General features: G+C 43.9%; 1 protein-coding gene across 14 annotated transcripts in view; it reads left to right on the forward strand.

Annotated features, from left to right (window-relative positions):
* The window catches only part of TNRC6B (trinucleotide repeat containing adaptor 6B), a 259882-nt gene that overhangs the window by 230527 nt on the left and 14890 nt on the right, over positions 1-14465 (forward strand). For all 14 annotated transcript variants that reach the window (XR_009338497.2, XM_059081027.2, XM_067010245.1 and 11 more), the window contains 6 exons: positions 4672-4809; positions 7143-7319; positions 8610-8756; positions 9007-9102; positions 12075-12299; positions 12734-12804. Coding sequence is in view for 13 of the 14 variants with exons in the window: in XM_059081027.2 (XP_058937010.1) it covers positions 4672-4809; positions 7143-7319; positions 8610-8756; positions 9007-9102; positions 12075-12299; positions 12734-12804 (854 nt within the window). In the remaining variant the exon portion in view is untranslated. The remainder of the gene's footprint in view (positions 1-4671; positions 4810-7142; positions 7320-8609; positions 8757-9006; positions 9103-12074; positions 12300-12733; positions 12805-14465) is intronic.

Below are 14465 nucleotides of genomic sequence, written 5' to 3' on the forward strand. Positions count from 1 at the left end.
CTTTTTTGGAGTATAATTGCTTTACAAGGGTGTGTTAGTTTCTGCTTTATAACAAAGTGAATCAGCTAGACATATACATGTATCGACATCTCCTCCCTCTTTCATCTCCCTCCCACCCTCCCTGTCCCACCCCTCTAGGTGGACACAAAGCACTGAGCTGATCTCCCTGTGCTATGCGGCTGCTTCCCACTAGCTATATTACAATTGGTAGTGTATATATGTCCATGCCACTCTCTTACTTCGTCCCAGCTTACCCTTCCCCCTCCCCGTGTCCTCAAGTCCATTCTCTACATCTGCGTCTTTATTCCTGTCTTGCCCCTAGGTTCATCAGAAACATTTTTTTTTTTTTTTAGATTCCATATATATGTGTTAGCATACGGTATTTGTTTTTCTCTTTCTGACTTACTTCACTCTGTATGACAGACTCTAGGTCCATCCACCTTACTACAAATAACTCAATTTCGTTTCTTTTTATGGGTGAGTAATATTCTATTGTATATATGTGCCACATCTTCTTTATCCATTTATAATTATTATAAAACCCCAGGAACTTGTTTTTTAATCTGCAACCAAAGTAATAGTCGAAAATATAGAACTACAGCAAAGAGAGTGAAGGAATGATCAATTAAGGACAGGTTAATTTGAGAGAGATTCCTTAAGGAGGTAAGCCCTGAGACAAGTGGTAGTGATGAATAGACAACGAATTAGAGTGTGTGGCAAAGAAAGTAATTCTGGCAAGGACAGATAAGGTAGCCAAGGGCTTGTATTTGTAAGAATGATAAGGGAGGTAAAAGGAATGTACTGGTGAAATGAGGCCCTGGAAAGGCAAGGGGCATGTCTTATCTCTGATCGTACCTTAGCTCCTAACACAGAACCTGGCACAAATTAGGCTCTCCATAAATATTCATTGGACTGAACTAAATGACTTGTTTGATTAGAAGTTCTGTGTCGGGGAACTGGAGAATTACTGGAGGCCACTTGATGTACTGAGGAAGTTTGGTTTGATGAAATAGCAATGACAGTCAAGTCAGTGTTTTCCTGGGTTTGGAGGTGTGATAGCTCATGAGCAGCCCCAGAGGTCGCGAGTGCCTTCTGCCTTCTGTTAATGCAGCCTCTAGAGCACAGAATTCCTTTCATCCAGATTTGTTGACCACATTCTATTCTAACATTAGGCCAGTCACTATGTGACATCGAAGAAAGATACAGTTACATACAACCTTGCACTGATTTTCCTCTCATAGTTTTGGGTTTGTAGATTGGACCTTTCAAGGCACTGTTATCTCCTGTGGTTTGGGGGGTTTTTTTTGTTTGTTTGTTTGTTTGCCCTCTTCAGTTTTTTTTTCCTTACCACACTTTATTGTTTAGTTACGGTGCTGCCATGTCGTGTTGGCATTTGATCCACAAGTTTCTAATGAGAAAGATGCCCACTTTACCTAAGGTTCAGGGGGAACTGCTCAAACTCTTTTCTGTCCTAAGATTTATGACTCTTACTAATTTTCTACATTTTATGTGTCACAGAAGAACTCTAAGCAGCTGAAATTAAATAACTTTAATTCATTGTGAGTTTTAAATTTTAGAGCAACTTTAAAGAAAATTAATATATCAGGAATGGTTTCTTATCTTACTAATCCTTACATTCTTCTTTTTAATCTTCACCAGAATCCCAGGTTATTTTCAAAAGCTCTTTCTCAGTGATTAGAACCGAGCTTTCAGATGGCCTGGAATCCAGGCACTTTGGGCTGGTTTTCTAAGTCACAGGTAGAGGTGTAATTTGCCCAAGGAGTAAACCCATGTAGGCCACTAAAGCTGTATCAGAGAAGGCCCTTGTTCCTTTCAACCTCCCTTTCCTCCAGTCTCATTTCATTTTAGCCACATAAGACAAAAGTGAAAATATTTTAAACCCTTCTTTTTTAAAAAGAAGGGTTCGGGGACTTCCCTGGTGGTGCAGTGATTAAGAATCCGCCTGCCCATGCAGGGGACCACGGGTTCAAGCCCTGGTCTGGGAAGATCCCACATGCCACGGAGCAACTAAGCCCGTGCGCCACAAGTACTGAGCCTGCGCTCTGGAGCCCACAAGCCACAACTACTGAAGCCCGCGTGCCTAGAGCCCGTGCTCCGCAACAAGAGAAGCCACCGCAATGAGAAGCCCGCGCACCGCAGCAAGGAGTAGCCACTGCTCACCACAACTAGAGAAGGGCTGCGTGCAGCAACAAAGACCCAACGCAGCCAAAAATAAATAAATAAATTTAAAAAAAATAATAATAATAAATAAAATAAAAAGAAGCGTTCAATCTGAAATATTTCCAGCTCATTCCAAGGACTTCTGCTCCCCACCCACACCCTCGAAGCAATCACTTGGACCAGTAAAGTTAGTTACGAACTGTGTGAAAGGACAGTGTTCCGTATATTAAACAGGTCAAGAAAGGTGTTAGAACTGATTTGATTTATTGTGCATTTATAAAACTACCCCTGGGCTTCCCTGGTGGCGCAGTGGTTGAGAGCCCGCCTGCTGATGCAGGGGACACGGGTTCGTGCCCCGGTCCGGGAGGATCCCACGTGCCGCGGAGCGGCTGGGCCCGTGAGCCATGGCCACTGAGCCTGCGCGTCCGGAGCCTGCGCTCCGCAACAGGCGAGGCCACAACAGTGAGAGGCCCGCGTACCACAAAAAAAAAAAAAAAAAAAAAAACTATCCCTGACAAGAGACGCACAGGGGAGAAAAATGTGACCTGGGCCCCCCCGCAGTGGGATTTGGATAGATGGAACTTGAGGGCCAATCAGACAGCACCAGGTGGTAGGAGAGTAAAGTGGGTACAGCGTGGAGTCCGGCCTGGCTGGAGCTGCACGTCCACTAGGGGGAGAACAGACCCCACAGGCCACCTGCGCTGAGGCGTGCTGGGAACCCTGCTGGCCTCCTTGGTTGTCCGTGCTTACATGTTGTTGCCACCCTATCGATGGCTCATTCTCCTTTTTCTGTTTCTTATTCATCATTCTTCCCTTCCGCTGTTTCAGTGGTTGATTTTAGTCCTTTACTTTTTTTGAGCATCAGTTTGAAAAGTATTAAATACATTCTGACCCAGAACGGATGGTGGACCCTGTGAGGCTACATCAACAAGCCTCTCCTGTCTGGCTTTCACCTGTCCAGCCCTGTGCAGTGGGAAAGTGTTACCTGCCAAAACCCTTGCTAAAAGCCTGACACCTGGCGGCACACGGCAAAGTAAACTGAATCTCTCGCCAGTTGCCTATTCAAGCTATGAGGTCTTTGTCATTCTATAAAAACTTTTTTCAAATTGATCTCCCAGATTCTATATACCCCATCCTCACACTGTCAGGTCTCTTTGTAAAATGCAGGTCTAGTTATCTCTCCTCACTCGCTGAGGAATTTCATCTCCTGTCTCAGAGGGGAAAAAAAGGTCTAGACTCCTCAGCCTGATACATGAAGACCCTGCACACCACACGCCACTTCTTTGCTCCCCATCTCACCGCATCCATAGGCAGCCAGGCACTGGAGTCACGTTGGGCTTGTCATCGTTCCCTAAACACGCCTGATTGTCACCAGTCAGAGCCTTGTACTTGGTTTCCTTGACTTACTCGCCTACCTCGCCTAGGTCCAGGATCAGTGTCCCTCTGCAAAGCCTTTCCTCTGCCAGAGACCCTGCCACAACTTAATAGCTGCTGTTACACCAGGTTGGGGTTTGGTTTTGTTTTGGTTATTTATTTATTTGTTTGTTTGTTTATTTATTTATTTGGCTACGTTGGGTTTTTGTTGCAGTGCGCAGGCTCCTCATTGCGGTGGCTTCTCTTGTTGCGGAGCATGGGCTCTAGGCGCACAGGCTTCAGTAGTTGTGGCACACGGGCTCAGTAGTTGTGGCTTGCGGGCACTACAGCTCAGGCTCAGTAGTTGTGGCGCACAGGCTTAGTTGCTCCGCGGCATGTGTGATCTTCCCAGGCCAGGGCTCGAACCTGTGTCTCTTGCGTTGGCGGACAGATTCTTAACCACTGCGCCACCAGGGAAGCCCTTACTTATTTATTTACTTTATTTATGGCTGCATTGGGTCTTCATTGCTGTGCATGGGCTTTCTCTAGTTGCAGCGAGCGGGGGCTACTTTTAGTTGTGGTGTGTGGGCTTCTCATTGCGGTGGCTTCTCGTTGCAGAGCACAGGCTCTAAGCACATGGGCTTCAGTAGTTGCAGCACACGGGCTCAGTAGTTGTGGCACACGGGCTTAGTTGCTCCGCGGCATCTGGGCTCTTCCTGGACCAGAACTCGAACCTGTGTCCCCTGCATTGACAGTCGGATTGTTAACCACAGCGCCGCAAGGGAAGCGCCCACCGTGTTGGTTTGACGTGTAGACATCTCCATCTCAGTTGGAAAATTGCTGGCCCCACGTTGTGTTTGACGCAGATGGATAAGTGAATGCACACATGCACTGAGATGGTCTTAACGAGATGGCAGTCATACATGTGTTCATACCTGCACAGAGTCCTCACTTTTTTAGCAGGCAGGAGCCAGGATCAGCATTTTGAATCAAAATATCTGTTTCTGAGTGAAGAAAACTTCATGTGAATTGGTCTTTAAGTGACAAATGAAGCTATTCATGGGTTCTGCCTCAGAACTCTCGGTTACTGATACTAGAAACTTATAAAAAGACGTAAAATGTGGTTCTCCATTTTAGGCTTCAGCTCTGGCGGCATGGACTACGGCATGGTTGGTGGGAAGGAGGCTGGAACAGAGTCTCGCTTTAAACAGTGGACCTCCATGATGGAGGGACTGCCCTCTGTAGCCACACAGGAAGCCAATATGCACAAAAATGGTAAGAGCAAACAGAGCTTCATGACTTGGAGCTGTTCCGACTCTCAGCAGGCCTTGATGAAGTGGCCTATAAACTCACTTTGAAGCACAGATCTTTTTTAGCTTTTTCCTAATGAGTCTCTTGATTTTTCCCCCCAGTCCTATGATCACCTAGGAGAGGAAGATTGGGGTTATGTGTATTTCAAATTATAAGAAACTTGAAAGTGCTAGTTCTACTTAAGGGCAGCAAAATTTCCCACCTGAAATGGGATTGAGGGCAGTAGCAGTGAACTTGAGCTCCCCTTAGGTTAAAACCTTAATAAATTGGCTGAGAGAACAGAATCAGTTTTTGGAGCTACAAGAGAGAGATCACAACAAATATATATCATGATGATTGTTTGAGCTCGTTGATCTCCAAAAGATGACTACAATACACGAGGTTTGAACTTTCCACAAAGCTTTCTTGTTCTTTATGAATGACAGTGTCTGCAAGACAGCAGTTGAGGGCATTGTAGACTTTGGTTGTGAATGTGGGTCAGCTCTTCCATCTCTGTAATTCTCTGTAAGAGCATCTCCATTTTCCTGTGAAATGGATAAAAGGTCTTAGGACCTTCCTTCAGCCTTTGTTTCAATGTTTGTTTCATTTGACAGTAATTTACTTGGAATCAGCTGTATCCATGAGAACCAAGTGTAAATAGGTGTTGGACTGGCTCCTGCAGGGGCTTCCTGGCAGCCTCAGCCCCATCAGTCCTGGAGCCTTTCAGGGTTCCTTTATAAACCCGTCTTTCACGTGCCCATCCGGTAGGCTGGTGAAGTGGCCACGTGAACTTCTCTGCCTGCTGTCCCTAAGCATTATCATTCGATTTCTTGCTACAAAATCAAGAATGATTTATTGAAATTATCAAATCTGTTTCTGGACTGAATAATCTAAGCTCAGCATCTACAGCTTTGGACACTTTGGCTGCTTCCTTAGGCTGATGATTCATTAAGTCCCCTTGTCCCCAAAGACATGATGGTTGTATGATTATAAATGCACAGTGGCATGTGAGAAGCTATCTTACAGGTAAAATACTTGCTTACCTTTTTAGAACTTATAGGTAATGTTTTCCCATGTCCTTAGCAATTCCCAAGGCAATTGAGCTTTTCATTTCCTACTACTTCAGTACTATGTGCCCTTGAGTCAGATTCCTGTCAGTGGCTCCAGAAAATCGAATGACTTCTCTTAGCTGAGCATGGAGACAGTTTTGATAATACTTGTGCTAGGCCAAACCAAACAGATTATTTTAATCAATATTTACACAGATATTTTATTTTCATTTTTTTAATTTTTTGGCCATGTCGTGCGGAATGCAAGATCTTAGTTCCCCGACGAGGGATTGAACCCGTGCCCCCTGCAGTGGAAGCATTAAGTCTTAACCACCGGACCACCAGGGAAGTCCCTACACAAATATTTTAATACATTACCCTGGAAGTAATTTTATCTGTTCATAAACAGCATCCTAAGAGTAGATCAGGTAACACAATACAGCATGTAAAATTCATTTGTAAGATAAGTAGAATGGTGTCTCACAGAGGTCAAAATTTTCATTTAAAGTAAAGTTCATTTTTTGTTAGTTTAAGGGAATTATTAAGCTTTTAATTTTTTTCCTGCCTCCCAGCATATAAAACGCATTAAGTGGGGGCACCAACAAAACTGCTGAAATGCTCTCGGGACAGCAGTTTTACAAAGGATTCGCTGTTCTTCATGTGTGGAGCCGTGGATCTCAGAGCTGCAGAGTTCAGTGCTGGCCCTGTGCTGGCAGAGACCCTTGGCGGGAATGCTGTCTCATTGCTTTGGAATTTAAAGCAATTGCAGATGCCTTTCTCTTCGGCGAACTCCCTCTGTTTTCTCTTCTTCCAGCTAAACTAGGCCTGATCAACACTTAAAGACTTGGGTGGGTTGGCGTCAGTAGAAATGTAATTAAAAACCGTTCTATGTGCCGCAAATTGTTGAGTATTTTTCCTGTTCCTCATTCCTAGGTCATTAGTGTAAAAACTGGGGGGATGATGGTATGATTCGCAGTTGATGCAAGTTTTGTTAACTTCATAAGACCGTGGAATGTTAAAATTGAAAGGGATGTTCAGGAATGAGAACAGTGCTGTGTGCACAGGTGCAGACTGAGAGGCCAGGAAGGTGAGATGAGATGTCATGGTCATCCTGCTTCCGAGTTGTGCAGTGGCTTTCAAGTGTGACCTCTAATTCCAGGACTCTTTTTTACTGCATACTGTGTTTGAGTTCCTCTAAATGAAAGCGCAACAAGTTCCGTTCACAGGAGTCCTTTCTGGTGTGAATTAGTTACCTCTCTCTTTTCTCAGGCGCTATAGTGGCCCCTGGTAAGACCCGAGGAGGGTCACCATACAACCAATTTGATATCATCCCGGGTGACACACTGGGTGGCCATACGGGTCCTGCTGGTGATAGCTGGTTACCTGCCAAATCTCCACCAACAAATAAAATCGGAAGTAAATCCAGCAATGCCAGTTGGCCTCCAGGTATTGTACAGGAAATGTTTTTTCTGGGATATCATTTTTTTTATAATTGTTAATTTCAGGTTCTGAACAGATTGTTTCTGACACTCACTTCACTAAGGCATTCACTTTGATTTTTTTCATTCAGTAAAAGCAGGGAAGAATTTGCTGTGGGAGGATAGAAAATTTTCAATAGAGGGGGTCTCTGCTCTGTAGAGTTCAGTCAGGAACATAAAGGTGTGAACACTGATCACCTACAAGGCAGGTTACTGTGTGGTAAATACTACACAGGCACAGATAGGCCAAAGGAAGTCCGTGGAGTGCAGCCTGGGAGTAAAAGAAGGTGACCTTGGAGCTGGGACTTGACATTCATCCATGCAAAGGATGCCTTGTAACGTGGGTTCTTCTGAAATGTCCAGTGAATTGATTAGTTTATTCACTGAGCCAAGTATTTATTATCAGGTTCTAGGTATGCAGTAGTGAGTGCAGTGAGACTCTTTGCTATTTGTTTTCTCTTTTTATTCTGATACAAGTAATCTATTTTCATTGTAAACTTTTAATTTATTAAAGCAAAGTTAAAAACAAGAAGTTTGGTATATGTCCTTCTAAACCTCTTTGTATATGGGTATATTTGAGCTACGAATATGTATAGTTTCTAGTATAATGCATATTCATATGTACTGTTCTTCCTCATCATGATTCGGAAAATAAAAGTTTAATATAGCTTTAAATACGATTTAAGTTAACCGATAAAAAATTCTAAACACTTAAATATTTTCTAGGCTTTCTCATGGTAAGCCAAATTATTCCTGCTGGTTGTCCCTGGACATTCCACGCAGTAGTGGTCATATGTGTTTTCTTTTGTGCATCTGAGCCAATTTCCAGTGAGATAAGTGGGAGAAGTACCTCCTCTCCAACTCAAACTTTCTCCCAGTTTTTGTCCTAGATGCCTCACAGTTGTCATGAGACCACACTACCGGATCCTGCCTCCCTGCCCTCAGGCCAGGCCTGAATTTCCCTGGGAGCAGGCAGGGCAGGAGCAGGGCCTGGGGCCAGACCTTGAAGGTCTGTGGCATCAAGTTCCCAAGCAGAGAAAGAAGGTCTACGTGTTGTGATAGCACAGGAGTGCTGCTGGCAATGTATATGTCAGGCTAACTTTTTTTTTTTTTTTTTTTAATTTTATGATGAAAATCTGAGCTAAAATAGATTCAGAATTTAGACTTTTCACAGATCTATTTCTTGTATCAAAAAATAACTTGACCACGTTTTGAACAACTTCCTACCTCTATCCAATATTTGTTCTCCTTATCTCAGAATTCCAACCAGGAGTGCCATGGAAAGGTATCCAAAACATTGACCCTGAATCTGACCCCTATGTCACCCCAGGAAGTGTGCTGGGGGGTACAGCCACATCTCCCATTGTAGATACTGACCACCAACTTCTGCGGGATAACACCACAGGTAAATAAGTAAAACACCCCTCGTGTTTATTCAGCACCCAGTATTTTCATGTTTGGCAGGCTGTGGCTTCATTTGTACTTGCTGGTATCTCACCAGAAAACATAGGAATATGTAGCTTTTCACATTTAGTTTTTAGATATAGTTTGTCCTTCCTCTTATTAAAGGTTAAATAAAATACTTCAAGATTTCACTAGTTATGCTGACATTTATCTGCACTGTTTTCATTTCGTTCTTCATTCATCATCCAAAGGGTCTAATTCTTCCCTCAACACCTCGCTGCCTTCACCTGGTGCCTGGCCCTACAGTGCCTCTGACAACTCCTTCAGCAACGTCCATAGCACTTCAGGTACGCGTGTGACCCATTTCTGCCCCTTCGCTACCGCTTTCCTGTCTGGCTGCCTTCTACAACGGAAATTGGCGTTTATTTCTTAAGGAATAAATACCTCTATAGCAGTTGACCAGCATAGGTCAGTGTGGATGGAGACACACCTCTTGTATTGGCTGTGTCCTTGGGCAACTTGCAGTCAGTCTCAACAGAGGCAGGGTGAGACAAATACAGCTTTAGGACCAAGGCAGATGGTGACATAATTACAGGAAGCTATGGGTGTTGAGAGGGCAGAGGTTATATCCTGATGACACAAGTGGTTTTCTTTTAACCAGTCTTCCAAGAAGATCAGGGGCTGTGGGAAGAACCAGTTAAGTCCAGGTTGTTATTCCTAAGACAGCCAATTAGAGCTTGCTTTTCTCTAAAAATTCTTCCACTTACAGACAAAGGCTAAGGGCAGATGGCCAAGGGGAAAAAAAGAGGACCTTCATTAATTCTACCAACATTTGTTGAGTTCCGTGTGTGTGTGTGTGTGTGTGTGTGTGTGTGTTTAAGACAATAGGGAATGGAAAACTTAATGGTTATAACAGAGCCTTTGAAGTCACTTACTTAGCACAACGCCTTATAGATTGGTAGACCAATCATTAGTAGTTGGCACCTTGGCCTTGCAAAAGTTGGACCTTAAAGCCATTGAAGTCATTAAGGAGGCTTCCCTGGCGGTGCAGTGGTTGAGAATCCGCCTGCCGATGCAGGAGACACGGGTTCGTGCCCCGGTCCGGGAAGATCCCACATGCCGTGGAGCGGCTGGGTCCGTGAGCCATAGCCACTGAGCCTGTGCATCCGGAGCCTGTGCTCCGCAACGGGAGAGGCCACAACAGTGAGAGGCCCGCGTACCACAAAAAAAAAAAAAAGTCATGAAGGCTTCTGACGTTTATCCAGGCGAATGCAAATAAAACAAATCCTTAGCTACCTACTAAGGCACTGTGGGTTAATGACCTTACAGATTGTCTCCTTTTTCTTTCCACCTCTGTCATATCAACAGTGCAACAGTAACCTCTCAGGACCAGGCAACCGGCTAAGCCTTCAGCGTGAATTCTTATCTTACCTTCACCAAAGTCTATGGGGGAGGTCCCACTATTACCCCCATTTTGTAGATGAAGAAATTGAGATTCAAAGAGCTGATAGAATTTGCCTCAGGTCCGAGTGAGTGTGTAAAGGAGCCAACTCCATATTCCATGTTTCTAAACACCACCCTACATTATGCTTTTATAGGACTTCTACCCTTTTTTTTTTAACTTTTTTTTTTTGGCTACACTGCATGACATGTGGGATCTTAGTTCCCCGACCAGAGATTGAACCCACACCCCCTGCAGTGGAAGCATGGAGTCCTAACCACTGGACTGCCAGGGAAGTCCCCTAGGGCTTCTACCTTTACATGAAAACTCGTTTTCACCTCTTTTATTCCTGTAACTGCCCATGCCTCTGTTTTAACTATTTTATCTTTCGTTTACAAGAGGTCACCTGAGAGATGACTCAAGCATCACCGACTGAATGTATACATTTCCAACTCTCACCCTCACAAGTTTTCTTTCTTTTTAAAATTTATTTATTTATTTATTTATTTATTTATTTTTGGCTGCGTTGGGTCTTCGTTGCGGTGCACGGGCTTCTTGTTGTCGTGGCTTCTCTTATGGAGCATGGGCTCTAGGTGTGCAGGCTCAGTAGTTGTGGCTCGCGGGCTCTAGAGTGCAGCCTCAGTAGTTGTGGCACACAGGCTCAGCTGCTCCGTGGCATGTGGGATCTTCCCGGGGCAGGGCTCGAACCCATGTCCCCTGCCTTGGTAGGCGGACTCTCAACCACTGCGCCACCAGGGAAGCCCTGTCTTTCTTTCTTAACTAACTCTTGTTCTTAGTGATGCTGCTGCACATCACTTAGTCGCAGCATCTCAGTCTTTCCTCTCGCCTCTTCCTCACTCTTTCCTGTCTCCCTCACTTGTTGGATCCAGCCAGTGATGACGTCTCCCAAGTGGTTTCTTCTCTCTCAGATCCATTTCTTCTCTTCCATTCTCTTTGATGTCATCCACGTTTTGGCCCTAGTTTAAACACTGCCTGCTAAATCTACTGCAAAAACTCCCGATAGCATCTGAAACTGTCCCCAGCGGTCCTTTATGGCCTCCTTTACCTCTCTGCTACTGTGAAATGTTGTTTGGCCAAAACTGGGGAGAAACGTATTTGGTACAAAGAGAGTTTAAGTTGAAGCTCAGTTTCTATTTTCCTGTCTTGCTGAGCTGTCCATTTATATCAGTCCTTCTAGACTTGTCTTGGCAAAGTCATTGCTGACAGTCCAGCATTGTCATTCTCCTCTGTGTATTGAACATATATGATGTTGCCTGGGTTACCAATTCTGTCGTTCATCTTTTCTGTTTTCCCATCTGAACTTGAAGTTCTTGGGAACAACTGTTTATATTATCCATAGCACTGATTTAGCACCTTAAAAGCAGAGTAAGCTCTTAGTGAATATTTGTTGATTATATTTTTAATATCTGTTTGAATGTTATCTAGTATTCTGCATCAAGAGAAGTTTAATTTTTAATGTACTCTCCATTCAATCAGTAAGTATCTATAGAATAAATACTTTAGTTCTGCCTGGGTTCACATTCTACTATATATGTAAGACTAATGACTTTAAGAATACTTTCCTTGAATTTATCTTCCTTTTCAGGTTGTGTTTAGCTAAGAAAGCAGTAGAGAATTAGTTATCTTATTAACTCTTTAGCTCATGTGTTAATTTGTCAATTCAGAGTAAGAGTCATTGAAAATTTATATTTGATAAGCTCAGAGAACAAAATTATTTTGCACTGCTCCTCTTAAATTGTGCCCTTAATATTTTTAGAATTTAAACACGTATGTATTTGTGTGTGTGTGTGTGTGTGTATTTGTTACCAAAAGTGACCTGTCTAACCTAATTTCCTCCTTAATTTTCTCTTCTTATAGCAAAGTTCCCTGATTACAAGTCGACATGGTCCCCAGATCCCATAGGCCACAACCCCACTCATCTCTCCAACAAGATGTGGAAAAACCATATTTCCTCAAGGAACACTACACCGCTGCCCCGCCCACCTCCCGGTCTGACCAACCCCAAACCGTCATCTCCCTGGAGCAGCACAGCACCCCGCTCAGTCAGGGGCTGGGGGACACAGGACTCACGGCTTGCCTCTGGTGAGAAGGATCTGCCTAAAGGCGCATCATTGTTCCAACCCGAGGGGCTTATGTTCACACAAATGTTGAAGACACGATGAACTCAGAGGAAATCGCAGTTGTCGGGTAGAGGAGAAAGTATCTCTTGAGTGGAGGATTGAAGTCGGCATAAGGCGGAGGGACCCAGGAACTCCCGAGGTACCGACGGAGTAAAGAGGAGATCCCTGGGCGGACAGCGTTGTCTCGCACATAAGGCGCCAGAGCGCTTAGGGTCAAGGTCTAGGAGAAGAGAACTGGCTGTTCAGTGACAGGATAGAGGTCAGAGTGAGGCAGAAGGAGAAGATGATTTATAAAAGGAGAGAGGAACCATGTGGGCTGTTTGAAAATGTGTCTCACGCGTGGCTATCTTAATTTTTTGATCGTTCTTCCTGAACTTGTTTTCTGGTTGCTTCCAGCCTCCACCTGGAGTGATGGTGGTTCAGTTCGTCCTAGTTACTGGCTGGTTCTTCACAATCTCACTCCACAGGTAACCACGCTTTCTTGGGATTTTTCTGGATGGGACTTGATTGTATTAAGAGAGGGAAAGTCAAGGTGTGGGGGGCTCGCGTAGAGGAGAGCTCGTGTATTTCCTGGTCACCACAGGGAGGTCCCGCCTGCAGGGGTGAGTCTCCCCAGCCAAGGCCCGAAGCCAGGGGGATGCTGGACACTGAGCTTCACGCCTGCCTTCATGGGGATGTTAACACGTGTGGTTTATAAATAGTGAGCATGGGGTGGTGGTATCTGGTGAATTCTGTTTAGCAGAGATAACTTGCTGTGTGGATCTGCCTGTCAGAATCTGGAACCAAGCAAAAAAGTTACCTGTTTCTGTGTTACTCATTGAACAAGACTTGTGGCTCACTGGTAACCATTTTTATGCTTCATTCATACACAATTAACCATCCATCTCTGCAGTAGAAGGAATGTGTGGATTTCGTGGCTTAAATGCTGTATGTGTGAATTTCTGTCTCAATTTAATTTTCATTTCCTGTCTGTTCTCTTCTTCTCTGTAGATGGCATTACTGATTTGCTCTCATCAGAACGTGCTCTCTGGGTTGTTGTTACAGTGGTGGGGTTTCATTTGCACCAAACTCCCTCCCTTCTGCTTGAGTTGCCTGATAACTGACGTATTTGCAGCAACGTACATGGAGCACTCAAATGAGGTTAAATGAACCCGTGGAAACAGAGCCCAGGGCCTTCATTTGGACTTGACAGCACAACCTTTACAAAGGAATCAATTATACCTCCCTCCCTCCCTTTGACACAGAGAGTAAATTGTCTGGCATTTAATTCATAAGTGGATTCATGCACACTTTACTAAGCCAGCATTTTCCAGAGTGTTCCCATGGGATATTAATAGGTCTCTGGCCTAATATGTTTGTAATACATACTTGATTAAACAAAATTAAGCAGGTGCCTTCATTATGAGGCTTCTTAGACTCTTTACTATGCTTTAACATGTATTATGATCCTCTGTGGGGAGATACAGATTCTCCTAAATTTACTTGCCCAGTGAACCTATTTGTGGGGAGTAAATCTGGGTCTCGTATTTCAAGGTTCATGTTGAGATGGACAGTTTTCTAAATACAGTTAACATGAGGAACTGTCTGGAGCGGCTCTTAATCTCCATATCTAATCAACTCAGCTGAAAGCGCTGGGTTATTTATTTAGCGAAGAGTTGACTGAAGTATGGACATTTTATATATAACCATCCTCAAAACATGCCTCATTGTTTCTAAGTTGTCACAGTGCTGTGGGTGTAATATGGTTAGGGTGAGAGAAGCAGTGTTGAAGGGAGCCTATGTTACCATATGAAAAATAGTAAAGGTGCAGACTACTATGGGTAAGATAAATAAGCTACAAGCCTATATTGTACAACACAGGGAATATAGCCAATGTTTTATAACTATAAATGGAGCATCATCTATAAAAATGTTATACACTTGAAACTAATGCAATATTGTAAATCAACTATACCTCGATTAAATTTTTTTAAGTAAAAATAAATAAAATGAAAAAATAGTAATTACATTTGTATATGTATATAAATGAAAATAGGCAGGCTTCCCTGGTGGTGCAGCGGTTAAGAATCCGCCTGCCGATGCAGGGGACACGGGTTCGATCCCTGGTCCGGGAAGATCCCACGTGCCA

The sequence above is a fragment of the Kogia breviceps genome, chromosome 12, assembly GCF_026419965.1.
Source record: "Kogia breviceps isolate mKogBre1 chromosome 12, mKogBre1 haplotype 1, whole genome shotgun sequence".
NCBI lineage: Eukaryota > Metazoa > Chordata > Mammalia > Artiodactyla > Physeteridae > Kogia > Kogia breviceps.